The following is a 27,559-nucleotide window of genomic DNA, read 5'->3' on the forward strand; positions in this document are numbered from 1 at the left end:
TGTAAATATTAATTTGATTGTAACTATTAATTTCTGTCTTTTGCTGTCATTATTAACTGTTTGATTGCTGTCAACATTTGAGTTCTCCATAACGATGAGGGTCTCTTCAGGATGACTTACATTTTGCATCAGGTCTACTGTCCTTCAGATCAGAAGTGTGCTCTGCTCCCTTTCCGGTTCATGTCTCTCTTTTAAAACATTTTTTAATGCACTTTGGGTTCGGGTAGGTGACTCTTGGGTCTGTTTTAGCTTGCTTTCAACATTTTGGGCCAGTGACGACCTTTACATTATAGCTCCAAGCAATGTAACATGCTCATTATTGACAAGACCAATCTTGCAAGTGGTGTAGCGTGTTTGATCCCTTGTGTTTCCAGAGACATACCCAAGTTTGGTTGAACACTGTTGGCACACAGTTTTTTGTCTACTCTATATCTGTTTGTCAAGTGTCGTTGTAACTTACTGGAAACCATAGTGCTCCCAAACAATAAATGAGATCCTTTCAAATGAGATAAGAGACTTCCCACTCTGGTATCATACTGACATCACTCTGTATACGAGTTATACATCCAAGGGGCTAATTTTAGAATTTATGTTTTACACATTTACCTAATTACCTAACTGCATTAGCCTAATGCGTCAGTAATTATTTGGTTCACAGGGAATAGCGAGCCGCAGAAAGTTGCGTGCCAAATGGAATGGTTCAGGACCAATACACGTAACATTTCACCACTAATTAATACTAATTCTTAAAATGAATTATGTACGTTTGTGTGGAATGTTTTATTAGAGTCAGTTCATAAAAAGGGCTCCCCATTAACAACCGGTGATACTACTTAATTTAGCAATAAATACAGTATATAATGAAACAAACTGATTCATATCTGATCAAATGTGAGAAGGAGAAAAAAACTGACAGTGAGATAGAGCGCTGTTGCAGGGGTGAAAAATGTGAAGAAAGTGAGAGAGAACGCGAGGCAGTAAGTGTAACATGTAGTGTATACAGAGAAAGGTGGAGGCCTTGATGAGCTGATAGCACCAAAGACAGTGAGCCAAGCTGTGCCACAGTAATGAGATGCTAATGATATGCTAATGACATGGTAATCTGCCGGCAGTATTCCACCTCACTGGAGAGAAGGGGAATCTGGGAGGCCTTTCACCATTGGTTGGAGACCAGGGACTTCCTGATGTCAGAGTTCAAGACATGAGGAAAAAGAAAACACACATGTACACACACATACACACATGATGGATCTGTGTGCTTGCAGGTTCCCAGAGGAGAGAATCTGCAACTGACAGGCAGCCTGAGGAGAATAAGAGTGACCAGTCCCTCACCTTCAATGACCCGCTCTGGCCCATGCAGTGGGAACTGGTGGGTGTAATAGTGTGTATGCATGTGTGTGTGTGTGTGTTTTTGTGTGTGTTCATCAGGCTTATGTGGAGGTCTCCTCTCTCTCCTCTCAGCTCTTGTCTGCATGGTGAAGGATGTTCCTCTGACAGGCATAAGTCAGGCAGGTTTTCATGTGTGACTGGAGAAAGAGACAGAGGAGGGAGGGAAGAAGGGAGATAATGGAGAGAGGGAGAGAAGAGGGGAGGTAAGGGGGGTTGTCCATGGTGAACTGAGACAGATGTCTGGGATTGATGAGGCTCGGAGCAACATTGACACACAACTGTGATACAACAACAAGACGGGCTCATCCTTTCAGCAGAGTCCTGACATGGTTTGACCAGTATGTGTGTGTGTCAGAGTGAGTGAGTGAGCGAGTGTGTGTGTGTGTGAAGACCAAGTGGAATACAATGCCAGTATGTCTGGGTGTGGAAATGTGGAACTTTTTACAGTAGAATATTGCACAAAACATCAACTTCAATCCAGAGTATTCAGTATCTGCATTTACTGCCTTTTATTCTAGAAAATAATCAGTTGCAACTCAACCAGAATGCTTGATGCACACATCAGCAATTTTCTGCACCTTGGTAGATGTTCCACTCTTTTGTCATTTCTGAGTGATTTTCCAAGTGGTACATCCTTCTAGCAATACCTGTCTTCATATAAAATATATTTGTGACAATAAACTGATGGCTTATATGTGTGTATGATAAAATGGCTAAAACAAAATTCAGTTTAAAAGCATGTTACTATGCTAAGTAGAGCCTCATTTGAAGCATTCAATATTACAGCTGATACGTTATTTTATCCATTGATACCAAAATAATACTGCTTCGGTTGCTTGGTTTGGGAAAATTAAGAGTTAGACCAGTGAATTGGCCAGGCAGATGTATATGTATTCGCACATATTGTTTGTTGGAAATTACAGCACAGTAGTACAGGTACAGTATGTTTGATCTTATTTAGAAACAGTGTTTCTAAATGAAACTTGTATGTGTTTACAAGCTCAAAAATCCAGTATTGTTCAGGCTCTATACTTGAGTATCACTATTGATATCAAACAATACTAACAGTACTTTTTTTCAATATCTACCTCTGAGAAATAAAAATATGTTTTGTTTTTGTTTACAAAACTCGTTTTTTCATAAAACAAATGTTAAGTGTTTAAACACAATCAGTCCAAAATCTTCAAAACTGTGATTTGGTTTAGAAATGGTGTTATTAATAAATAAATAAATAAAGAAGAGTTTGCTTACACAACTGTAAACATTTGATTCCAGCTCTTGGTAATTGACATTTTTCGATACAAGCCGCCAACACATTTGGGTTGCATACCCAGACCTACTAATAAGGGTGCCAAACACTCAATGGTTCCATCTTTACAAAAGTTGGCTGATGGTTGAGTGTTGCATTGTGTGTTTTGTGCATGTTTGAGCCATCTGAGTGTTTTTTAAAGTGTGTAAACTGAACTTATAAAATGATTGTATGCGATTGTCTTCGCATGCAGTTAAATTGTTATGTAAATTGACTGTTTCTGAGCCATACAAAACGGTCACAAGCTTCAGTTGTTCTTGGCTAGATGATAGTCTACAGTGTAAGTAGCTATATTTATAATAAATATGTTATATGCTAAGAATCCTGAATTTGGCTCCAAAGTGCACACACATATACACACATCTATAGATAGACACACATTTAGCAAGGCTGCTGGACTCAGCCAATCGACTCAGAGGTTGTTCTTGACTGACGCACAAGGGTGTAATCTGACAGAGCCGGGAGGAAGGGAGGCGGGGTCTGAGATTCACCACAGCAGCCAGACAACAGATTGATTGACACCTCAGTTCTTGGGGCAAGACAGAGGGGTGAGAGTCAGGACGTGGGCGGAGGGTAGTAGAGACAGAGATGGAGAAACAGAGGTGGGGAGATGAGGACAATATGAAGCAGAAATGAAAGAAAAATATAACACTCCTTTTTATGCAAGTGTGTGTTTAGCAAACAGTCAGTGCTAGAAATGTTATCGATGGGATTGTTTATCAGAGTGTGATGCAAGAAAATCTTCAAAAGACATCAAATAGATCATGCAATATTACTATAACTAACGAAGCTATAACTTGGATTAAATCAACTGAACAAATCAAATATGACCATCAATTACTCCATATTTAAGAAAAATGTAAAGCATCACCAGAGGTGATTCACTCGCTCTCTCTCTCTCTCTCATTCTCTTTCTCTCTTGTTCTCTCTCTCTTTCTCCTCTCCTGCTCTCGTTCTGTTGTGTTTAATCAGCCTCTGGTGGACGTGGTATTGATTGAGGGTCAGTAATCTGCTCAGGGTTGGTAGCCTGCCAGGACCAGACGTGTATGTGTGGTCCAGGTATTCCTCATGTTGTGGGAACATAAATCTGTTTACACAGTCATGTTGTTGGGATTCACCTACCTTATATGGACAAAAGGCACGTCCCTTAACGTAAATCATTAAGGATGAAGACTTGGATTAAAGTTCAAATAATGTTAAGGTTAGGCTAATGGTTAAGGTTAGGCATGTGGTGGTTATGGGTAGGATAAGTCTCCAGGAAATGAATGTAAGTCAGTGTAGTGTGTGTGTGTGTGTGTGTGTGTGTGTGTGTGTGTGTGTGTGTGTGTGTGTGTGTGTGTGTGTGTGTGTGTGTGTGTGTGTGTGTGTGTGTGTGTGTGTGTGTGTGTGTGTGTGTGTGTGTGTGTGTGTGTGTGTGTGTGTGTGTGTGTTAAGCCTGTGTTGTCGGCTTTCACTTCATGACTGTGTGTGTGAAGTGAGTCAGCATTCAAGATGCCTCTCTGTGGGCTTATATCAAAGTTCACAAAGGTGTGGTTTTTTTTGCGTATGTGTGTCAGTGTACCCTGTAACAGCGTGTGTGTGTGTGTGTGTGCGTGCATACTCCTCAGGGCTTGTGCTCATGCTCTGTTGGACATTAGCTTGCTAGCCTCCATTCATCTGCTTTATTCTCACCCACTACAAAGCAGTGCTGCTCCCCAGATGCAATCCCCAAAACACACAAGCACATGCGCAGAAACACACACACACACACACACACACACACACACACAAAACCCCCTACTGAGCAATTTTTTCCCCCATTGTGCTCTTTCTTCCTCTTTTTCTCTCTCTCTTCATCATGATAACAACAAGAGTTGAAGCCTCTCGAAACACTCACTTTGAATATCAAATTGTGTGTGTGTGTGTGTGTGTGTGTGTGTGTGTGTGTGTGTGTGTGTGTGTGTGTGTGTGTGTGTGTGTGTGTGTGTGTGTGTGTGTGTGTGTGTGTGTGTGTGACAGTTTGTTTGTTCACTTCCTTTATGGTGTGTGTTAAGTATGTGTGTGCAGCTGTTTTGTTGTTTTATAAGTGTATAGTTTGCGTCCATGTGCAACGTGTTTTTGTGATCAAGTGAATGTATGTAGTCTGTGGGGCCACTCAGGCTCTTGGGAGCTCCACTGCCTCGCCATGCTGGTGTCATTTTGTGTGTATGTGTGTTTATGTGGGTGGATTTGTGGTTTGAGGTGCGAGGATGAAAGATCTGTCTCTGTGACTCGTCCATGAACTCTCTTAGCCCGCTGTGGGCAGTCTAAAAACGAAAACTGTGTCTGGGTACACTCAGATACAAACACACCACCTAATAACTGTTTCCATTCATACATTACATATTAGGTACTCATTTGTATGCCCCCAGTTTGGAGAATCAAGCAGGAATACTGGCACAAAAACTAAATAATGCACTGCTGTGGACAAGGACAGCAGTAAAATGTATTTTAGCCATCTAAAAATGTCCACCTTTAAAAATCCATCAATTTAAGTGCACAATATATTTAGAATATTTTCACCACCCTTTTCTTTGACCCTACATTTTCTCAATCATAGAACTTTCATGAACTTTTAGAACTCTATTATGCTGAAGATCAGCTGTTTGGGTCAGAAAGTGCTGCTGCAGGATCAGTAAGGTGAGTATTTACACTACAAAAGATATGTGGTCAAACCAGACCACCTATAGGCAAGTAGTTTGGGTGACTAGATCACAATGCATCCTAGTGGTCATTTACACTTGTATTTAGTGCTGCCCGCTTGTGATCCGATCAATTTTAAGACCAAGTATAAACCAGGTCAAAATGTACAAAAAGGTGCCAATTCAATAGAGGTCTTGAAATGACTGTTTTACTGAGCTGTGCATTTGTGTATTTCTCATTGTGGTCGTCATTTTCAAGTTGTGCGTGTGTGTGTGTTTAGTTTGCACAGGGCCAGTACAACTCCAGTGGGCTCGATCTAAACGTGATGCCGGTTTGGAGAAACAACATCACCGGTAATGGAGTGGTGGTCACCATCATTGATGACGGTGAGTCCTTTACTGTAATACACCCACACCCACACACCAACACACACACACACACACACACACACACACACACACACACACACACACACACACACACACACACACACACACACACACACACTAATTTCCAGATCGATTAGATCTTTTTAAATAGTTACACAAGCACATTCTGGTTATTAAATAGATTGATTATCCAAATGTGGCAGCCAGAATAAGAACATTGTGACATATTAGATTATTCATATTTATATAGCTGGATTATTTAGGTTCTCTCTGGGTGTGTACTCGCTACAAGTTCCATTTGAACACTACATTTCTCTGTTAAATACAATAACACCAGTAGCAAACATCTATAATATGTGGAAAATACATTTATTTTGGAAATCGTTCGCAACAGGCTCCAGTGTGTGTTTGCTATTAAAAAAAAAAAAAAAAAAAAAAAAAAAAGTCTCTATTGGTGAAAGCTTGTCTGGTTTGGTGTGATGAAGCTGAACTCTGGGGGTGAATGATTTATGTTAGTGCCCCCCCTCACCTCCACCACCAGCACCACCGTCATCTTCGTCTCAGTCACGCCACAATGAGAATTCATTTCTCTCTGATTGCTGGGATATCTGGCAACAAGGGAAATGAGAGAGCGGCATCTTATGGGCTCATTCATCAAGAACTAATTGAAGCCTCACTAGTCTCAAATGCTGATAGAGCTGGAGTAGTGTTGGAGTGTGCTATTTTGTTTGTGTGTACTAAAGTGTTTATGTGACACTTTTTTTTTTTCTGACTCTGCAGTATGTGAGTTGAAGTGGACTTTGAGAAAATGTCCTATCAAAGTGTCATTATTCTTAAGAAATCGCCCATTTGTGTGTGTGTATGTGTGTGTGTGTTTCATCCATGCAAGCGTGTGTGTTCTGTTTTTTTAATGAAATGAAAGATGCTGCTGCTGTTATGGTGAGCTGCTGTGGTGTGGACAGAAGACCCTCTCCATCCTCTGCATACAGACAGAGCGTGTGTGTTGGTGTGTATATGTGTGGGTGTGGGTGTGTGTATGTGTGGGTGGCGAGGGGTGGATGCAGAATGAGCAAGCATGCGAGGGAGAAAGAGAAAGAAATTAAATAGAGGAAGGATATAGAGGGAAATGTCAGGAGAAAGCAAGAGCAAAAAGGATTCGGAGAGGGGGCGAGCGTGTGTGTGTGTATGTGTGTATGTGTGTGTGTGAATGAGACAGAGAGTATTAGACTTGCACCACTGAATCTCCTCTCCTCTGAGGCTATTGTACTCTGCTCCACCTCTCTGTATTGATTCCACCGGGCAAGAGCTCCCTCACTCTTTCTCCTTCTCTCTCTCCGTTTCTTTCTTTTTCTCTTTCTCCCATTTTCTTGGTCTTTTTCCTCTTCGTTTTTTTCTTCTTCTTTTTTTTCCCTGTTCCCTCTTTGTTAACTAGGAGGTGACTTCTTCCCCTGGCCACCCTTCATTTTCTTTTTCTTCCCTATCCCTCCTTTTTTATTTATTTATTTATTTTTTTTTAAATATTCCCTCCATCTCTTCCCTCCCTCCCTTCTCGGACAGTCTGCCTCTCACAGCTGAAGGATCATATACACGCTCACCTTTGGCCACCTTTCAGTCGATGCCTATTGATTTTAATATCACAATGAAATAAATTATTTTTCTTTTTGAGTGAAAGCGCCTCCACCTCCACCTCCACCTCCTCCTCCTCTATCCCCATCCTTCAATTCAATCCCTCTGTTTTAGATGTAATGTAATTGGCATCTGAGCCCAGTCCTCTGCTAGCGTTGAATCACATTCACTCTGCCACCTTCAATTTGTGTGCCCGTGTGTGGGTTTGCTTGTGACTCCACTGTGTCAGACTGTTCTCTCATATTTGCATTAGCTTTCTGTCATGGCTACACATAATGGACCGGACTTCCAGCGCGTCCCTAGAAAACCAGAACCCTTGCAGCAGTGGACATCAACATAAAGAGCCTGTTTTCTGCTGATTATGACCAGCGTGTGGGTTAAAGATGTAGATTAAACGGTGAAATGGCATCAAGCCCTCACCCTTCTTCTGCCGCGACAGCCCTAACAGTGTCCCTGTCACCCTGTTATCAACACTGACCTCCATCCCTTCTAGCCTGATGGCACAATATGCACTCTCACATCGACTGGCATTTTTACCTTTGTTATTACATGTCATCAACGCACAGAAAGACACACACGCTTGACTTGGTAGATGGATGTATGGAGGAAAAAAGAGACATCAATTTGAGCAATCCCATCTTCTCTCTGCCTCTCTTTACTACACCCTGCAGCAGACAGAGACGTTACACCGTTTCTTCTTTTCCTGTCACGAGTTAGTTGAAGACGGTGGGATTTTATAGTTGCACCTTTAAAAGCAGCCCACTGAGGGAATAATGCGAGCCCCGTATAGATGCACAGCTCTATTTATGTTGTCGTATTTGTCTGTTGATGTAGGAGGTGTGATAAACATTTTATGGCTGATTATGAAGGCTTACGTAGCTGCTCTAAGAGGCAGAGCTTTGGTGTACAGCCCCAGCTGATTGACTTAATGAAGTGTGTCCGTACAGTATGAAAAGCATTTACTCTACTGTCTGCTCATGTTGTGTGTCAGCCCAAAAAAAAAAAGTCAATTTAGATAATGGAATTTTTACTTTACCGTGTATGTTAAATTGTTTTTTTTTTTTTACTTTGGTGTCGTCATATTTGGTCTATACCAGGGCTGTAACAAATTCAAATTGCTTCTTTAATTAACCAACTGTCCATCACCCAAAAATATTCACTTTACTATCATACTGTACATGACAGAAAAGCATCACATCCTCACATCTGAGAGTCAGGAACTGGCAAATGTGTGTCACCCTTGCTTGAAAAATGATGAATCTATCATAAGAATAATATCAGTCGACCGATTGTTGCAGCTCTTTACCTCAGAAACTGTCATCTGAAGACTTTCACAACAACACCTTTCATTCAGTATCCAAAGTGTTAGTCATTCATAAAACCTACTCACTATATTTTACAGTGATTTTGCAACATCTGCTGTTGTGTAACTTATTGATTTTTTTTATTTTTTATAAAACAGCATAAATGCTCCACTGCTGCTAAAAGAATTGATCCAAATGTTTTATAGAAAAAGTGGCTTTTATAATATTGAAACAAGTTGTATACCAGTGATCTGCAAGCCTGGTTGTATTAACTTGACCACATACACTACCAATACATACGTTGTCTCCTCTATCACTTAGTATATGAGTGCACACTATGTTTTCCCAGATGCACATAAACAACACAAGCCATCATTTCTCAAATAGTTAAGCATTTGAAAAAAAAACAATAAAAACCCCAAGCCGTTGGACACACAGGGCAGGCTGATGTTGAACTACTCCTTAGCACAAAATAATAAGAGCGATTACATGATTATCTTTCACCAAGCTACGAAGTCCTTGGAAAGTAGCCAAACAAAGTAGGTCGCTAAGCAACACAAAAGTACCTCTGAGTATAATTTTTGGTTATTAAACAAATATTTAATTTTGCAATGACAGTACTCAGCTGTAATTATCCTGTTTATATTTTACAAAGCTGTATTTAACTCTTCTTGGAAGTGCTGTTTTCTGGCTTTCGCACTTAATTTTGTGTATTTTATCTTAGTACATCTTAATTTCAATCTGCTTTTCAACACAAAAGGTTGGTAACTGTGTAATAAGATAAACCTCGTCTTAACAATGTATATCTCTCTATTAGTATATAAATACTTGAATTTGTATGCTCATGGCGTCTATGTATTTGTGCATTAAGGCAGGCTCTTGGCTTAAGTCCAAAGAGTGTCAGAAGTCTGCGTGTGTGTGTGTGTGTGTGTGTGTGTGTGTGTGTGTGAGGCTGCTTGGTAGAAATGACACTGGCCGGCTATGTAAAAGTGTGTCTGACAGGGGGAGCGACAGAGTCAGCGCTTTTTTTCTCTCCCTCCTCACCCCCCGCTGTTCAATCCATCCAGCTGCTGTCACCACAGGGGAGCAGACAATCTATCAAGGCATCGGGATGCATTCTCCTCACCTGCGCCGTGCCTTTAATGAACAGCCAACATGATCCCGGCTGACAAGCAGGAAATGGATGTAATAAAGATTGTTTCTGCATGCTCTTTGCATCCTTGATAAATCACCTTGCTGTGCAACAGATACGGGAGCCACATGGAAATTTGATTTCACACGGCAAGGGGGAGGAAGAAGAGAGCAGTGGGGGAAAAAAAGAGAGCTGCTAGTGGCAGGGTCACTCTATTTTATTCCCCTTTTTTCTCCAGCAGAGCGGTGGAGCAAGGTGTGTGTGTGTGGGTTGAGTGTAGGGACTGGTTTTTTTGTTGTTTTTTTTACTCCTTTTTTGGCATGGGCTCTTACTTATCCCACCAACGCTCTGTTAAACCTGGAAACATGCGTTTGTGCGTGTAACTCTATAAACAATAACAGACAGTGTGTGCAATCATTCACATAGATGTCCATCTTCAGACTTGGATGTAATGTTACTGTGTGCAGTAGGGGGCAGGGCCACATTTACCAAAACCAGAATACACAAGAGAGGAAGAAAAATCTGGGGATGGAAACCTATTTTTATGGAACTGGAAAAACAAAACAAGATAAAGGTCCCCAGTGTACAATAGTGTTTGATGCACAGGACAACAGATGTGCACACTATGTGAAGTTTGGAAGTGTGCACAAGGGTCTTCTGGAAGCATCTACAAGCTGCTATTACCCAGAAACCTCTTCTATGCACTCCTATGTTTACAAGTGTGCTTGTAGAAGTGCGTGTTCACCTGTCCACTTAAACAATATTACAACCCCCCGCTAACCCTGCAACCTGCTGATACACTGTAAATGCTCAGACACACAAGTACCCTTCCAACTCATTTCTATACTAAATCACTTATGTGTAATTTTCCTTCCACTTGAGATAACTGATTTTTAATTTATTTTATTTTATTTTATTTTGGCTACTTCACAGCAGTGGAAACAAACTGTAAATACAACACTGACATATTATTACTTTTTGAATTGATGTGTCCAACTTGTTAGGCAGCAGTTGCACACATCCAATCAATACGGGGTAAGATTGGGTCAATATTCAGTCTTTTTTTTAGTGCTGATTTTGTGTTAGACCAACTGCTGAGGATAATATCTGGCTCTTTAGCTGCTAAATGCTCCACTACGTTCATCAGCTCATTGCTAACACTGTCTGCCATTGGGTGCTGGCCAGGCAGCATCTGTTTTTAGAGCTTTGTATCTGAAATTAGTGGCAAGATTATATGAGAGCAGTGAGAGTCAACCAAGGCTGAAGTTGGAAAATCAAACAATGATCTGAAAATACCTAGAAATATCGATTTTGCGTTAATCTTCTTAAAACAAAAGCTAAAAATCTGCCACTACAGTAAGAATATTTCAGGTTGTTTCTAATACAAATAAAATCATTACATTTGAATTATAGTGAAACAATCTCCCTTATTCCTTCTTAATCAATACACTCCTTAAAATTTCTTGAAACAAGATCATTTCCTATAGAAACATGTTGAAATATCCTCACTGCACTCGCTGATAATTCATACTTGTTTTAAGAAAATAAGGTTTTTAAGGCTCAATTCTGAGCAAATGCCTCAATAAGATGGAGAGCTCATTTTTACCACATACTCCCATATGACCAAACAACACATCACATCCGCAGCCATTCGCCCCGCTTCCCCAAACCACTGTAGCAGTGCTCTATTGTAGAGCACAGGGAGAGTGAGAGAAATGAGGGGGGCGAAGAAAAGAGAATAATGATTAGAGCTGGGGAGAAATAATAGTGGGAGAGCAGGACAAATACATGGGGAATGGAATATAGGAGAATAAAGGGAGAGCGAGATTGAGATAGGGAGAGGACGGGAGAGGGAAGGGTGAGATAGGGAGGGAGGGAGGGGAGGGGGGGGGATGCAGATATGGGGGTGGGTTGGTAATTTATGATTTAATCTAATGCAGTCTGGACCTGCTGTAAGTCACACAGACCTCAGCTGGGAAAGCGAGGGAGGGAGAGATGGAGAAATCGAGAGAGAGACATTAACCTTTCCTTGAAGTGAGTGTGGAGCTGTTTTATCTGACCACCATCCACCCCTGTAAACCTTTTCTCCTCTCCACCTCTCCTTCCCCCCGACTCCACCTACTCCTCCCCGAGGCTGCGTTTCCCAAACACGTTACATAATGAAAATTTGCTTTGTTTCCACTCAGTCAAACTAAGAGACTAAACTAAATCCCAAAGTCAGATGATGGTGATTTTTGCTACTTTGTATCACAGATTGATAGAAAATTTGAGTGACTGGAGCTCTGCTTTTTCTCATGTGTTGCTGTAAACACCTGATGCTGGGTATATCTTTTGCACAGAAAGTGATGCCTACATGTCTGCCTACACTTCTGATGTGTTTCTGTTTGGAGCAGCGGAAGACTAGAGTAGAAAAAGAAACTCAAACTTCAACAAACCCAAGGAAAGAGCTGTCACAAACCCGCCCACACAGCTTGACTGACTAGTGATTGCTGGGAAGTACAGAGAAGAGTAAAGGCAGCAAAGATCGAGACAAACTCAATAACAAAATCAGAATTTCATGGATTAGCCCTTAAAAATGAACAAAAACAATATTTTATATCAGTAAACATGTGTGTATTTCACATATCCATCCTGTACTTCAGTAGGAGGTAAACAGTCAATGTGCAACATAAGCTGCATCAGGAATCAGTTGTTGCCACTGGCATGGCCACCGGCATTTTAGGCTGACTTTGAATGATTCTCTCTGACCACATATGCATCACATAGATATATAACTTTTTTAACAAAAAACATTAGTTTATGTATCTGCAAAGGGAGGCAATTATTGGTGTGTGAATATAAGTGGACACACGAGGGAGCCTCTTAAATATGCTGCGTCTGAGTGATATATCACAAATAATCAGTGTCATCAATAGCAGCAGCTGCTACGGGCATTGCTGCTGGCGTTGTAGACTCTTTCAAAAATGACTTCTTGAAAAATATATGATCTCTGTAGCGGTGTCTTTGATCATAAGCAATGTCCACATTGAAGCGATGCAGTGATGAGTAAACTATAACGTGCAGCCACCGATCAACCATCAGTATAAACACAACATTTCTATTTATGGACAGACATATGTATTGATGTTGTATTCCCTTAACAGATCCAATCCTTAAAATGTTTGCCTTTTTAATCCATGAACAATAACATCACACTTACATGAGGCCAATGTGTACAATTTTTATGTCTAGTCCAATAAATTGAATTTACAGCACTGTGCAAAAAGTTTTAGGCACTTTTAGATTCTTAGCCATACCATCAGGGAGGCGTCTGATCAATCTCCAATTGCAGCGTGACAACGAGCCCAAACCTCCAGCTAGAGCCTTAAAGAACTATCTTAATCGACAAGAAGAACAAGGAGTCCTGCAACAGATGGTTTGGCCCCCACAGGGCTCTCATCTCAGCATCATGGAGTCAGTCTGGGATTACAGGATTACATGAAGAAGAAGCAGCTGAGACACAGAAATCCACCCAAGAACTGTGGCAACTTCTCCATGATGCAGGAGAACTGTGTGCAGATGTAAGGAGAACTGCTGCTGCTTTAAAGGCAAAGTAAGAACAAATATTGATCTCATTTAAGTTTCTTCTCTTTACTGACCTTTGAAGTTCATTGATCATAGCATTATTTTTGAAAGCATCCTCACTTTACTTTTAGTGCCTAAAACTTTACTGTATTTATAGCAAAAAACAAATTCATTGTCAGGGCATTGCCATTTCTACATCATATCACTGTCTATCATTATATGAAAGATAATGAAAAGCTGGATTTTTGTATGGTAAGGTAAATATAGTTTACAGTCCATGTCTACCTGTTTGGACCGTTGCAACACTAGATGGATATTTTTTTTTACAAGAACAGAGCGCACTGTGCTTTAATTGTGATGTATTCATTTAAAGAATTGAATTTACATCCATGTAGCTTCTATTTAGTCTCTCCTCGTTAATGAATAGGACACTACTGCACACAGAAAGGCCAATTGGCAAGTTTGCTCCCAGATGCCTCCTGTTGTGAGATGACACTCCTGATACCACACCACTGTGTTGTATGCACCGATTTTACAAAAGTTGGAGAGGAAAAAAGGAAATAATGTGCATATATATATATATATATATATATATATATATATATATGTAACATTCAGGGTTTCAGGTGAAGACTTTGAGCAAAGTATGGCTGTCCTGTCAAGTGCTGGTGGGACCTTGTCCACAAAACCTAGCCTGTGCCGTGGAGACCTGAAAAGAGGACAGACAAGAGAGTGAAGACGGAAGAATACATTTCACACAGGAGAGATGTTAAGAGAGGATGAAGCAACCAACTGCAGACAACATATAGTAAAAGGGCAGTTATGAAGAAACATGGAGAAAATGCCCAGTTGGACCGGGTGGACACACCTTGTATCAGCGATGTCACAGAAGGGAAAACTTTAATTGAAATAGCACTTTTGCAGATCTGTACTTGGACATATTCTCAGAAAAGCCCATCCTTGTCAGTCACAGGATTCCCAGTGGGACAAACTGTAAATCCATGCAATTTCTGTTACGGTTTCTTGTACTCGGCATAGTTACCCAGAGAGTAGCCAATCGCTGCTCTCCAAAAAAACCTTGAACCAATTGAATCAACTGAAAGTCATATCGTGGTGGTGGGCTGCACCAGCGCCTACTACCAGAGTGCAACTCTTGTGTCTGCAGTAATAATCTCTCTCCAGAGAACCATTTGCCTGGATAAATATTGGTTTTGCGTCGGCCCCTGTAATGGCACCCTGTGCAGGCGGCGGGGCCCGTAAGTGACGTTGTCTGTCACGCCGTTGGCAGGCTGGCGTGGGAGTCGTTGGCACACTGTGGGGTCTCTCCAACGCTCATTTGAATTTGCTCGTCCCCCCAATCATGCCACTACACTCATGCGACTACACACTTCCACACTCCACTCACACGCTACTCCCACTACCTGTTTGGGCGCCGGCGCTCTCATTTGCATGAAATAAGATGGAAATGGAGCCCTTATTTATGCCAACAGAAATGGAGTGTGTTATTAAGGGCACTATTGTGCAAAAGAGACGGTGGCGGTAAGAATACATTACAGAGGCTATTTCTGGAGTGGCTCGAGTCACACAGAGGGTAATGCTTTACAGGTCCCTGATGACTTCTGCAGTCTGGGTGCCAACACTCTGTATGGGCTGTGTGTATGTCATATGTAGATTTTAAATGTGGAGGTGTGTATTTTTGTTTATGCCTATGAGCCTGTGTTTGATTGTTAGTGTCTGTGTGAATTATCTACAATACGTGTGTGTGTGTGTGTGTGTGTGTGTGTGTGTGTGTGTGTGTGTGTGTGTGTGTGTGTGTGTGTGTGTGTGTGTGTGTGTGTGTGTGTGTGTGTGTGTGTGTGTGTGTGTGTGTGTGTGTGTGTGTGTGTGTGTGTGTGTGTGTGTGTGTGTGTACATGCTCACGCCAGTTGAGTATGATTGTGGGAGATGATCATTTATATATTGCCTGGTGATGGATGGCTTTCCCTGTGATTGACAGGTCTCTATTCATACTGGCTTCATTGCAAGTCTGTTTGTGTTGTGTAGGCCGGGCAAGAGGGAGGCAGAGCTCCATTTCTGTCAGCCAGGCATTGATACAGTGGTTTGAAGCATTCATTGGGTCATTCTCTCTTTTTTTTTTTTTTACAAGAGGCTAAAATGGAAGGAGGAAAAAAGGTCTAAAGGGAGCTGTTGCCCACTATTTTGTTTCACTTATTTACGCACTGAAATATGGGCAGTTGTTTGTAAAGTGCTATAAAGGTTTAAGAACTGATCGCAGTGTAATAATGGGAATTGGCTTGTTTTGTAGCATTGAAGCTTCTTCTCATACTCTGTCTATTCATACATTGTTGCGAATTGTTTCTGCATTTTATCACATTTGTGACCATGGCTGAACACTGGGAATTGAGATCCTGTTATTTCCCAGGAATTCTTACCAAAATCTGCTCCTTTTTTCCCAGGAAAATGTGTAGGGAAAGCCCAGACTTTCTGACATGCATCTGCTCATCCGCACGTGTGTGTTTATGTTCATATGCTCTGAATAAAAACACATTCTTTAAACATAAACCCTGCCATACAACAGTGGTTATATGTTAACAGCTAGAGTCTGACCTTGAAATGCTGTTATTACAGTGATATAACTGGATAAACGTTTTATCTGCAGACTTCTTCTAATTATTTGTCCTGCTAAAATGGCAACCGACTGTTCAGGTGTGTTAAAATATTTTCGGAGTAAGTGTGAAAGGAGGGGATTGCCTAACAACTATACAAACCGTCTCAATCAGACATGCAGGATGGAGACCTGTCCCCAAATTAAAGTGTAGACACATGGATCATGTACACTAAACCAACAAAATCATTTGAATTATATTCCTTCTTTGCCGTTCAACACTACTCTACATCTCCTCCCATGTCTCAAAACATTTCAGCGAAGCAAATACTAATAATAATATTAATGAATTAATTTTGATATTTGCATCTCTCTTATAACTCCAGAAAACATAATGATAAATTCACAGCTTCAATGATAAATTCAATGATAAAAACCCACCATCCCTGACCCATTTTGATATTATTCAGTGTTGTATTATCTGTCCATAACATATTTTTTTTTAGGTTTTAATAGACCATCATTCTCTTGTGCCCTTTTACTAACCCCAGTGGACAGCTAGCCCTTTCTCTGACCTGACCTGACCCCACTGACCTTTTTGCATCCTGTCCAAACCTGAACCTGCTCCACCACTAACCCTTGATTGGCCCCCGGGTGACCCGTGACCTTTAACCTTATCTAGTCTGCTGTTCCCAGGCTGCCTCGGCGGTGCGAGTTCACACTGGGTAAATATTATGAGCTGCTCAATTGAGCGAACCCTGCAGCTGCATCATGACAAAGGAGTGCGTGAAAGAAATACAGAAGGGTGCATGTGTGTGTGTGTTTGTACATTTACACATGTCATCATAAAGAAATTTAAAGACATTTTAATTATGATTTTCTTCGTTTGTTTTTGTCGCTTGTAGTCGTGTCTATTTGCATATGGATAAAGTATCTTATTTGGCATGTTGTCAGTGTTGTGTTTGTGATGGAGTGAAATGAAATAGAGAGCTGATTTGTTTCTGAAGGCACTGCATTGTTTTATTTTTTACAGGTCTTGTAATGGGGTTTATTAGCATGTGAGCAGCAGCCTGGGAGTGTGTCTCATCTGTCGTCCTGAAGGGTTGCCATTTTGAAAACTGGGTGTAAGAAAAAAGAAAAGAAAAAAAGAATGGGGTGAAAAAAAAGGTTGCCCATTAACTGGAAATCCCCCCCCCCCTCCCAGGGCTAAATTGGTGTAAATAGTATTGTTCCCCTCTCTGTCAAAGATATATGGAATGTCGTTTCGCTGATGGCTTCAGTAAATGCTCCAGCCAGGCAGGCGTATAGATATAACAGATCTGCTCCAACACTGCATCTAACCACTGGGCTGTGTAACTGGCCCTATACAGCATTTGTCATGTGATGTGTGTGTATGTATGTGTGTGTATGTGTGTGGGCGTGCGCATGTATGTATGTGTGTATCCACAAGCATTTAAGAGATGGAAACAAAGCATTTAAGGCAAGCAAAGAGAGAGAGAAAGAAAGAAAGAAAGATGGAGAGCTGTTGTTGGGAAAAATACACATCAAATAAGCTAATGTCAAGGCCAGTGTGGTCCCATAACTTCTCCATTCAACGAGAGGTCAAACTGGGGTCAAGGTCTATTGATTTCTTTCCAGGCTTTGTGGCAGTATTTCTTTCTACTAATAGCAAGTGCAGGCCTTCACCAGCACTGGATGCCATTTCTCTGTAATGTACCGGAGAGAACTATGTCTGGATTGATGCTGAAAATCTCCTCTTCACATCTAAATGCAAAGAGAAACAAACGTTACGATCAGAAAAATAGTGTTACTTACTAAAAGATACCAGATGAAAATTTTAATACATCATTTAGTCCGCATCTGTTTATCTGTGTTTGTTACATGGATGCAGCTGTTTGTGTGTTTGTATGCGCACCAGCTTATCATTTCACATGTACACCGCATCTGTGTGCGTGTGTGTGTGTGTGTGTGTGCGCTCAAATATCGGTGTGTTCCTGTGGTCGCTGGCGTGCAGTGATGGATCGCAGCAGTTCCCTGTTTACCTAGCCTCATGATTTCCTGTGCGTGCATGTAACAAGTGGAGTTTGGCAGGATTAATGAGCACACAGCTTGCTGAATGGGTGTTTGGCTCCGCAAAGCACTCCATCATGGCTTGATGCTGCTACCATACCCCTCTAACGCACGCACACACACACACACACACACACACACACACACACACACACACACACACACACACACACACACACTGCACTCTGCAACTCACCACTTACCCCTGCTCTTAATTACACATGCTTAGCCAAGTCCCATTAAGCAAGCCCCCCATGCTAAACAATGTTAAAGCATCCACATTTCTCATAGGGTGCAGTGTTTAAATATAGTCTCCGAGCTGCAGCGTGTAGGAGGTAAATTGTTCTAATACCTTTGCTCATGAGAGAAATAGGGGAAGAGAAAGTGATGCTCCACAGAAAGTTTTAACCCAATACCAAATATATGTTAATTATTGTCATGTTTTCATTCTTGTCCTATTAGTTTGCATGTAGGGATTTCAGCTAAAGTAACTTGGGTGTTAGGTGTGTAGATTGAGGGTTTATAAAAGAGTCTATCTGCTGTTAGGATCAGAAACAGATCATTTTACCAGTGTTGTGTGATGCAAGTAATTATATAAAGATAATGTCAATGATACCATAAATCATCATTCAGTGACTTGCTAGAAACACTTTTAGCGAATGTATCTAATTGAAGCTAGCATTAGTAGCAGCTAGAGGCCTCATGTTAAAGAGACAGTCCACTGCTTTTTACATGTCAATTATAGTCAATTGTATAATCTGTTCTGTAGCTGTGTGGCTACATCAGTCTCCATCCCAAGTTACATCATGCAGACTACTTATTACAGATGGAAATGGCTCAAATTGTGAACATGGAACTTTAGGGGTCATCAAAAAAAAAAAAAGACACTAATGAATTACATTTTGATCCAGTGTTTTGACTTAATCCTTGAATCCTAACTTAAATGCAACACACACTGATTGCAATACACCACATTATTTGACATAATACTATAATACTAAATCACTTGCGCTTCTAACATTACAAAATAACTTCTTAATAAATTGCTCTCACGGCTCTAAGCTAGTTGCTGCTTGTATTTACACATTTGTTGCTTTTCAAACTAGCCCGCTCGCTAATTAGCAAGTTAATAGCACCACAGTTGTTTGTTTTGGTTAAATGAGCTCACTCCTCTGAAGCTGTAGCTCATAATGCTTTGTGCTGTAGGACTATTGACAAGGCAGCTCACTGTATCACCATCACAGCCACATGTAGCAACGCGTAAGGCTACACAGAGTTTGTGGCTAGCCAGTCCCGAGTCAAGTTGTATTCAGCCCGCGTGGTTATAGCAATTTATTAGTCGGAGGTGTTTTCCGATTATCTGTCTTGTATTTGTAAAGATCCCTCATGAGAATTTATTGTCACATCAATCTTCTCAAGGTGATTCCCTTTTATTATTTGAGCATCGCAAGAGGCTCTGCATACTAAAGCCCGGAGCTTAATACATAATATACTGAACGCATTAGAAGTAAACTCTCAATCCCTCCCTCATGTGTGACAGCAAGTAAGTGAAATTAAGTGTGTGTGTGTGTGTGTGTGTGTGTGCTTAAAGGAAGGTTTTGTGTACATATGTTTGCCTTTGTGCGTTTTTTCACTTGTTTGTGCGCACATGTACGTGCCATGTTTGTGTGTCACAAGGTTTGCAAACAAGTACTGTACCAGTGTCTCTTATTTTTCTTGCATGTGTTTTCTTGTTTTTGTGTGTGTGTATGTGTGAGTGTGTGTGTGTGTGTGGCCAGAAAGAGGGGCTGGTAAAAAGGAGGACAGGAGGGTAGAGCAGAAATCAAATCACTTAATTGCTGCATTTTTCATCTCCATCTTTTGTTTTATGGCGGCTGAGGGCCGGCAAGCGACTCCGGCTGTGATTCATGGACGTCAGGGAGGCCCGTGAGCAGCGCCATCCCTCATCGGCACCCGGCTGCCTGCGTACCCAAAGCACCCACACAATTACCGTGATGAATATGACTTGTTTTTGTTGTTTGGGATTTTTTTTCCCTCCTTCTTCATTCTTTTACTTCGCTACCTTCATCTGGTTTTAGTGGGAACGGTGAGGTGCTTAATGCAGCCGCTGAGCTGTCAGAAATAAACAATTTACCATTTCGGGTTCATTCCTCCCTTTTTTGCACCCTCCCCTTATGAAAACCGGGCCCACTGAGACTGGGAGACAGCAGATACAGGCAGATAGGCATGCAGAGAGAGGGAGAGATAAGGAGGAGATAAATATAGGGAGAAGAGACTAGGGATGTGTTCATAGATGCTGTTAGGAGATGCAGGGAGAGAGGGATATCGGAGTGGAAAGAGGGAGTGGAGATGTGAAAGCGGAAGGAACGAGAAGGTACAGGAAGTAAGTAGGAGATACAAAGAGATATTACACGTCTGAGAGAGGCACAGAGGATGAGAAGAAGTTGGATAAGGAAAAGGAGGACAGATAGCGGGAGCGAACGTACGAGAGAATGAGAGGAGCACCGGAAGGAGAGATAAAGCAAAAAAAGAGAGCAAGGAGATAGAGGGAAGGATGAAATCATAGAGAGAAGCTTTGTAGTATCATGTTGGGTGTGTGACATGTCAATACTGCACATCCTCCTGCCTTTGTGCCTTTCATACACACTATACTACTTTAATACTAGTCACACAAGCATGCCTTTATGTTGTCACAATATATGTTTCAATACTATATATGGACACAAATGCACACTCAAACTTCTTTTAGAGCACAGAAAAAAGATCAGATCATGATGAATTGGCTGATAATGATTTTTAAACATAACTTGAACATTTTGAAGTATTATTTACAATTAAAATATCAACATGTCCAAAGAAGAACATATAGCAGTACATCTTAAACTGTAAACTTTGGAAATAACACCATAAACACTATAAACAAATATTGTATATTAAAATTATCTACAGTATGGGAAACAAATATGTTGAAATGCAGCCTACCATTCTTTCTAATTATATTTACAATTTCTAATGACCTCTTTATGCATATAACTTTTTATATTTAGTGCTGAATTGCAATGACTGAGTAGTGAGTTATTCACAGGAAAAGATATTGAGCATTTCCTATAGTCGTGTCAGAGTTGTATTAAGTAACTGCTGATGTAACCCGAACATTTCCCGCTGCTAGCCCACATTGTTTCTCTAATCTGCTGATGAAACACGGGTGTGGTCTTTGTTATGAAGCGGTCTCTCTGATCATACACTAAAAATGGCTGTAACGTAACCGATTCCTGTGACCGTGCAAATTAGTTTGACTGCGCTGTAAACGGATATGCTAGTTGCTGCTCTGTTATATTTCTGACCCAAAAAAAAAGTGTTACTCAAGTATTCACTGCACTTGCTGTTACCACAGTAACCACGGGTGTTGCCAGGTCAACCAGGGTGTGTGTGTGTGTGTGTGTGTGTGTGTGTGTGTGTGTGTGTGTGTGTGTGTGTGTGTGTGTGTGTGTGTGTGTGTGTGTGTGTGTGTGTGTGTGTGTGTGTGTGTGTGTGTGTGTGTGTGTGTGTGTGTGTGTGTGTGGCATTCATTATAAACATATTGTACATATCAGCCAATATTTAGGCTGATACAGATACAGCTGTGATCAGATCCAATCGGCAGGTAATATTTGCCCCAATAATGTGTCAGACTGAGTCCAATTTCTTCTGTCTTCAACAGAGTTTAATTGCAGTGACTGACGATATCAAGGAAGCCTCTCTAAATTAAGGAACATGCTAATATAATCTACATTGCTAGAGCCCACTTTTGTTCACTGTTGAGTGATTATTATACATCACCTGTTAGCACATATTTATCATTTGATCCAAAAATCAAACATCATGAATCATCATTTAATCTGTGTGTTTTTGTTGTTTCTCTTGTTGAACAGGTTCCACTTTGCTCTGTATCCACTAGTTGCCCAATATTCTGCTATCAGCTTTTTATAACAGCAGATTGTCAAATCCTGGTGGCCATGTGCTAAAAAATGTGTTTACATGCTGGAGAGGTGTTGTTTAGAGAAATGGCTGTTAAAGTTTTTATTATTTAGGGGAACACTTAGTGCTCTAGCCCGTACTACGGCTTATATGTTTTTCATGTTATATTAGACTGTTGCTTTGTATATTAAACTACAGTAGTCACAGAAATATAAATAATAATAAAAAGCTTTGACACATCTGGCCAAAATCATCAGTTTGACATTAAATGTATGAGCTTAAATCCAGTGTAGCTAATAGTAACACCAGTCCACACTACAGACCACTGTTTCACATCTTTCTTTTTTCATCCACACACGCTCTCACACACCTACAGTACACACACACACAAGCTCTCTTGACACATACACACACACAGAGGCTTTGATCACACACTTGGCAAAATAAACCTGCTCTGGCAGCGAGGTTGCCTCCCCATCGTCTCTCCATAAAGGAATGTGTTGCGGAGGGGGGGGGGCTCACATACCGAGCTAAACACGCAGGAACAGACGAGAAAAAGCAGATGAAACAAAAGCCAAGCCTCAGACGTCACGTCCGCTCATCACTTTGTTTGTTTGTGTGTTTGTTTGTTTGAATCCCTCACAGCGGTGGACACAAGTGGGTCTGAGCATACTGGGTGGAAGAAAGCCGTGCACAGGGACAGTGTGCACGTGTATGTGTATAGAAAACACAATTACAGCTCTGACCACTGATACTACAAAAATCGTGCACAACATCCATATTCTCTCGCAGTGACCACAGTTATGTGTTCAATTATATAATACACAGTTTTTTCAAGTGCACAACTATAAAATGTCTTTTCTATTATTAATAAAAGCAACTATGACTTATTTGGAATGAACAGGTGAATAAGTGAGTATTTAGCATGATCAGTGACAGGCACCGCTGCTGAACAGACTAAGAAAAGAGCACCACCTAGAGAAACTCCAGCTCCTTCAGTATGAAATTCAAAGAAAGCTACGTCACAGTGCTGGACACACTGTTGCTGTGCAGAAACACCACATCAGTCAGCATTTAGCTCCTGTAAGGTTTTGGTCATCTAACATTCTCTGTCACTCTATTTGTGATGAGCCAGAAATAAATCCAGCTTCAGTCTCTAAGTCAGGGATACTCTGTCAAGTGTAAGTTACACTCTGAAAAAGTAAAGTGCTTTTTTCTCCGTATTTTTAGTTCAAACAAAAAACAAAAATATATAATTGAAATTATAAAATTCCAAACTGAAGTATTACTACACTCACATTGCAAACACAACAAATCAACAAATACAGCCTGATGAGAGCTGTTATTTAATTTTTTTCATTTCTGTAGATAACTTTGCACTGATTTCATTACATAATGAGCTGTGTGCTCTATTTTTTTGGTGTAAGGAATATAAGTAATACTGAACATGGCATGTAATTCAAATGAAAGCAGTCAGACATAAACTTTTGGGAACTGTTGCCAAAAAAACGCAGATATTTCCCAATACATCAACAGCAACAGTGTAAGTAGGGGCAAACCAAATGACTTTTCAACTACTTTGTGCTGAAATTATGTTTCAAAGATTTAATCTTATCTTTAAAAAAATACCCCACATTTTACCAAAGCAGAGTTTGAAGGTTCGTGTGGTGCAGCAGCTTCTGTATTTTGTCAAACCCAATCTAAACCCATTTGGATTAGTCAAACTGAAGTATCCTGAACGGGCAGAAGACACGAAATATGCATTTCTCTAGCAACCAGATTAAAATGAAGAAACAGCACAACAGCATGAGGGTAAAATCAAATAAAGGAGAGATAAAACTGACTGAACCTTGAGGAAAAAAGTTGGATTTTATGCCGCTATTCATATTTGATTATCTTTTATTTTATTTATGTCCCTTTTTATGTAAAGATTGGTGTCACATGATTCCGGCATGTGGGAAAAAAAGATCGATTATTTAAATAAATAAAAAACACACACACAATTGGCAAGCAAACAATAAAGCTAAAACTTTGTGTTTAATACGTGTTATGTCAGAAATATATGTTATTGTTATATGATATTGTTATGTTATGTTAGAAATATATATATATATATATATATATATATATATTTTTTTTTTTTAATGTCTTCCAGGTGGTTCTGTGTGTCATGAACATGAAACATTAGAGCTACACCTCATTTGCACATATTATTTCACTTATAGACAATAAATGATCAGATTTTCATTGATGCAGCATTTATAGATACAAGAATCTGAACAGAACAGTCTGTTAATGAGGAAGACTTCAGTGCACCACTGGCCGCGGGGCATACAGTGATCAGCGTACATGTGTGTGTGTGTGTATGTGTGTGTAAACTGTAGCCAGCTTTTAAATATTAATCTCAAGGTCAAAGGGAGGGAGCTTTTTGATATTCATGCAGGGTTCTGTACCCTGTGCCTGGTGCTGAAACCCGACCCTCAATGCTGCTTTGCATCACCGGCTCACTGGGTCATTATGTCTGCTACAGTTTCTCCTCTTACTGTGAAGTGTTGGCATAATATGTGTGCGCACACAGACACAGAACATATGCAGTTATTTAAAGGTGCTCCTACTGCAACATTTAATCATTGGAAAAATTAATAGTAGTAATCAGGAGTAATGTGGTTATATAGGAACATCCTCTATATGACTAACTGCAGGTTTTACTGATGCACTGAGCCAACAGTAGCTGCACCAATATAGCCTTTTCAACTATTCTGCAAACTGCTAATTCTTAGACTTAAGTGAATCTTCATCATCATCTACTCCTACTCACAAAATTGAGAATAAAAGCTTTTCTTTTTTCTTTTTTTTCCCTTAATTTGACTTTAAAATGCTTCTAAATTGAAGTCTGTAAGTAGGAGTAAGTCATGGAATTTTCCTTTTTTTTTTTACTTACAGAGGTGAGCACACACCTACTGAGACATATTTGAGAGAGATTGTTCAATATTTTACTGCTTGTGATAAATGATACGTTATCTGGAGCATGTGTAATTCAGTATGTGGTAGCTTTTTTATGAGCTGTTAACTCCAATGTCACATTTCATAAGATGTTACACCACTTTCTTTTTAAAAAATATCTCTATTTCAGTTTTTTTTTTCTCTTTACAAGTAATGGCTACTAAAGATAATAAAGATTTCACACAAATATTAACTTTTTTTTAAAATCCACAATGTTGTAGATTGTGGGCTTATGATATCTACTGCAGTGTGTGTGTGTGTGTGTGTGTGTGTGTGTGTGTGTGTGTGTGTGTGTGTGTGTGTGTGTGTGTGTGTGTGTGTGTGTGTGTGTGTGTGTGTGTGTGTGTGTGTGTGTGTGAGAGAGAGTGTGAGTGCTCGCTTGCATGCACGTGTGTATCTATCTAGATCTCAATCACAGCAGTCCTACCCTGTAGTTAAGTTGAGAGCTCCTGGGATTCCTCATTATTTAAGCCATTTATCAAACTGGCCCTTTCGTCCCTTGTGGTGGCACACATGCACACACACACACACACACACACACCGACACACATATGCATATGAGGAAGAATGTTACAGAAAGGAAAGGATAATCCAGACCTCTTCCTTCATTCAGTTAAGCGAGCATACTGAGCCTACAGTAAACAGAACAAAGAGAGACAGAAGTGATTGGTATACATTACAGAGAGAGAAATGAATCTGGATACTGTACTGCACCGACTCTACATTCCTTCAGTCTGGAGCTGTCGTGTTATGTCATGTAGAGGTTGATAAGGTTCAGTGTGAACATGGCAGACCGCTGACTTAATGAGCTACACGCCTATTTCTTCTAGAGAGAAACTGCTGATACATACAGTACATCATGCTCTCTTCAAACCTTATGCTTCTTTATGCATGGTAATTTGGTTAGAGGTTAGGTGTGGCTATCACATATAAGTCACATGCGGACTGTCATTCTGAATACATGTAAACCAGCGAGCATTGTTGTTCTGTGGATTCATTTCAGCCCTTTTCTTGGATCGGTTTCTTTTAATTGCTTTTTCACAATCTTTTTAACAGAAGCCCTGAGAGGCAAGTGAGAAAAAAAAATTCTGGTGATCTATTTTCTAAGTCTGATCTAAATGGTTTTCTCTCCTGATTTAAGAACAAGTGGGAAAAAAAGGTTTTGCCAGGATAATCTTTCTAAGTTTCTTAATTTTTTTCATCTGTGAAAAAAAGTTTAGGATAATTTTTCATCTGAAATGAATCAGGCTGTGTAAATGTCTGATTATGTCCTCAAAACAAAAAGGTACAACTCTGAAGCTTCAAACTTGTCCTCACATGATCAGGTTCAGGTACTTGGCAACATTTGAATCCTTCAGGTGTGCTTGAACCCATTTTTCCTATACATTTTATCAAGAGAAAGAACGATTCATTCAAATAAAGTGACTCTATTCCATAGTGATTCTAAAGAAAAAAATAGAGGAAAATCCACTACTTAAAGTGAGAGTCATAATTATAATTGGATCTTTTCAATGCGCTGCACGTTGTACAATCATTACTGTGTTTCTCATAAAAGTATTCATGAGGTAAGACTGACAACACATTCTTTCATCTGCCAACAAAATCAACTTTAGCTCACTGCTCCAATATGCTCGGATAGCTCGGGTCATGTTTTAAAACACCTTACCTACGCACAGCTGATCAGGTTTGAATCTCTCTCCATCAGTGTGGAGGTTTCATTCTGCCCTCTGTGAGACAAGACGGCATCATTCAGAGTCATAGTTGCTGTTACTTACAGTATCTCACAATAGTGAGTACACCTCTCACATTTTTGCAAATATTTCATTATATCTTTTCATGGGACAACACTAAAGAAATGTAACTTTGATATAACTTAAAGCAGTGAGTGTACAGCTTGTATAGCAGCATATATTTACTGTCCTCTGAAAATAACTCAACACACGGCCATTAATCTCTAAACAGCTGGCAACACAAGTGAGTACACCTCACAGTCAATGTCCAAATTGTGCCCAATTGTGTCGTTGTCCCTCCCTGGTGTCATGTGACTCGTTAGTGTTACAAGGTTTCAGGTGTGAATGGGGAGCAGGGCTGTTAAATTTGGTGTTTTCTCTGTAATACTCTCATACTGGTCACTGGATATTCAACATGGCGCCTCATGGCAAAGAACTCTGAGGATCTGAAAAATGTAATTGTTGCTCTTCATAAAGATGGCCTAGGCTATAAGAAGATTGCTAACACCCTGAAACAGAGCTACAGCACGGTGGCCAAGATCATACAGAGGTTTTCCAGGACAGGTTCCAGTCGGAACAGGCCTCGCCAGGGTCGACCAAAGAAGTTGAGTCCACGTGTTCAGCATCATATCCAGAGGTTGGCTTCAAAAAATAGACGAATGAGTGCTGCCTGCATTGCTGCAGAGGTTGAAGAGATGGGGGGTCAGCCTGTCAGTGCTCAGACCATACGACGCACACTGCATCAAATTGGTCTGCATGGCCGTAGTCCCAGAAGGAAGCCTCTTCTGAAGCTGATGCACAAGAAAGCCCGCAAACAGTT

General features: G+C 40.4%; 1 protein-coding gene across 1 annotated transcript in view; it reads left to right on the top strand.

The window, feature by feature from the left end:
• Nucleotides 1-27,559, top strand: part of LOC133983339 (furin-like protease kpc-1) — a 178,475-nt gene that overhangs the window by 32,189 nt on the left and 118,727 nt on the right. The window contains 3 exon segments of the mRNA XM_062422395.1: nt 1,113-1,224; nt 1,301-1,369; nt 5,640-5,745. Coding sequence (XP_062278379.1) covers nt 1,113-1,224; nt 1,301-1,369; nt 5,640-5,745 — 287 coding nt within the window.

This window comes from Scomber scombrus, chromosome 7 (assembly GCF_963691925.1).
Source record: "Scomber scombrus chromosome 7, fScoSco1.1, whole genome shotgun sequence".
Lineage (NCBI taxonomy): Eukaryota > Metazoa > Chordata > Actinopteri > Scombriformes > Scombridae > Scomber > Scomber scombrus.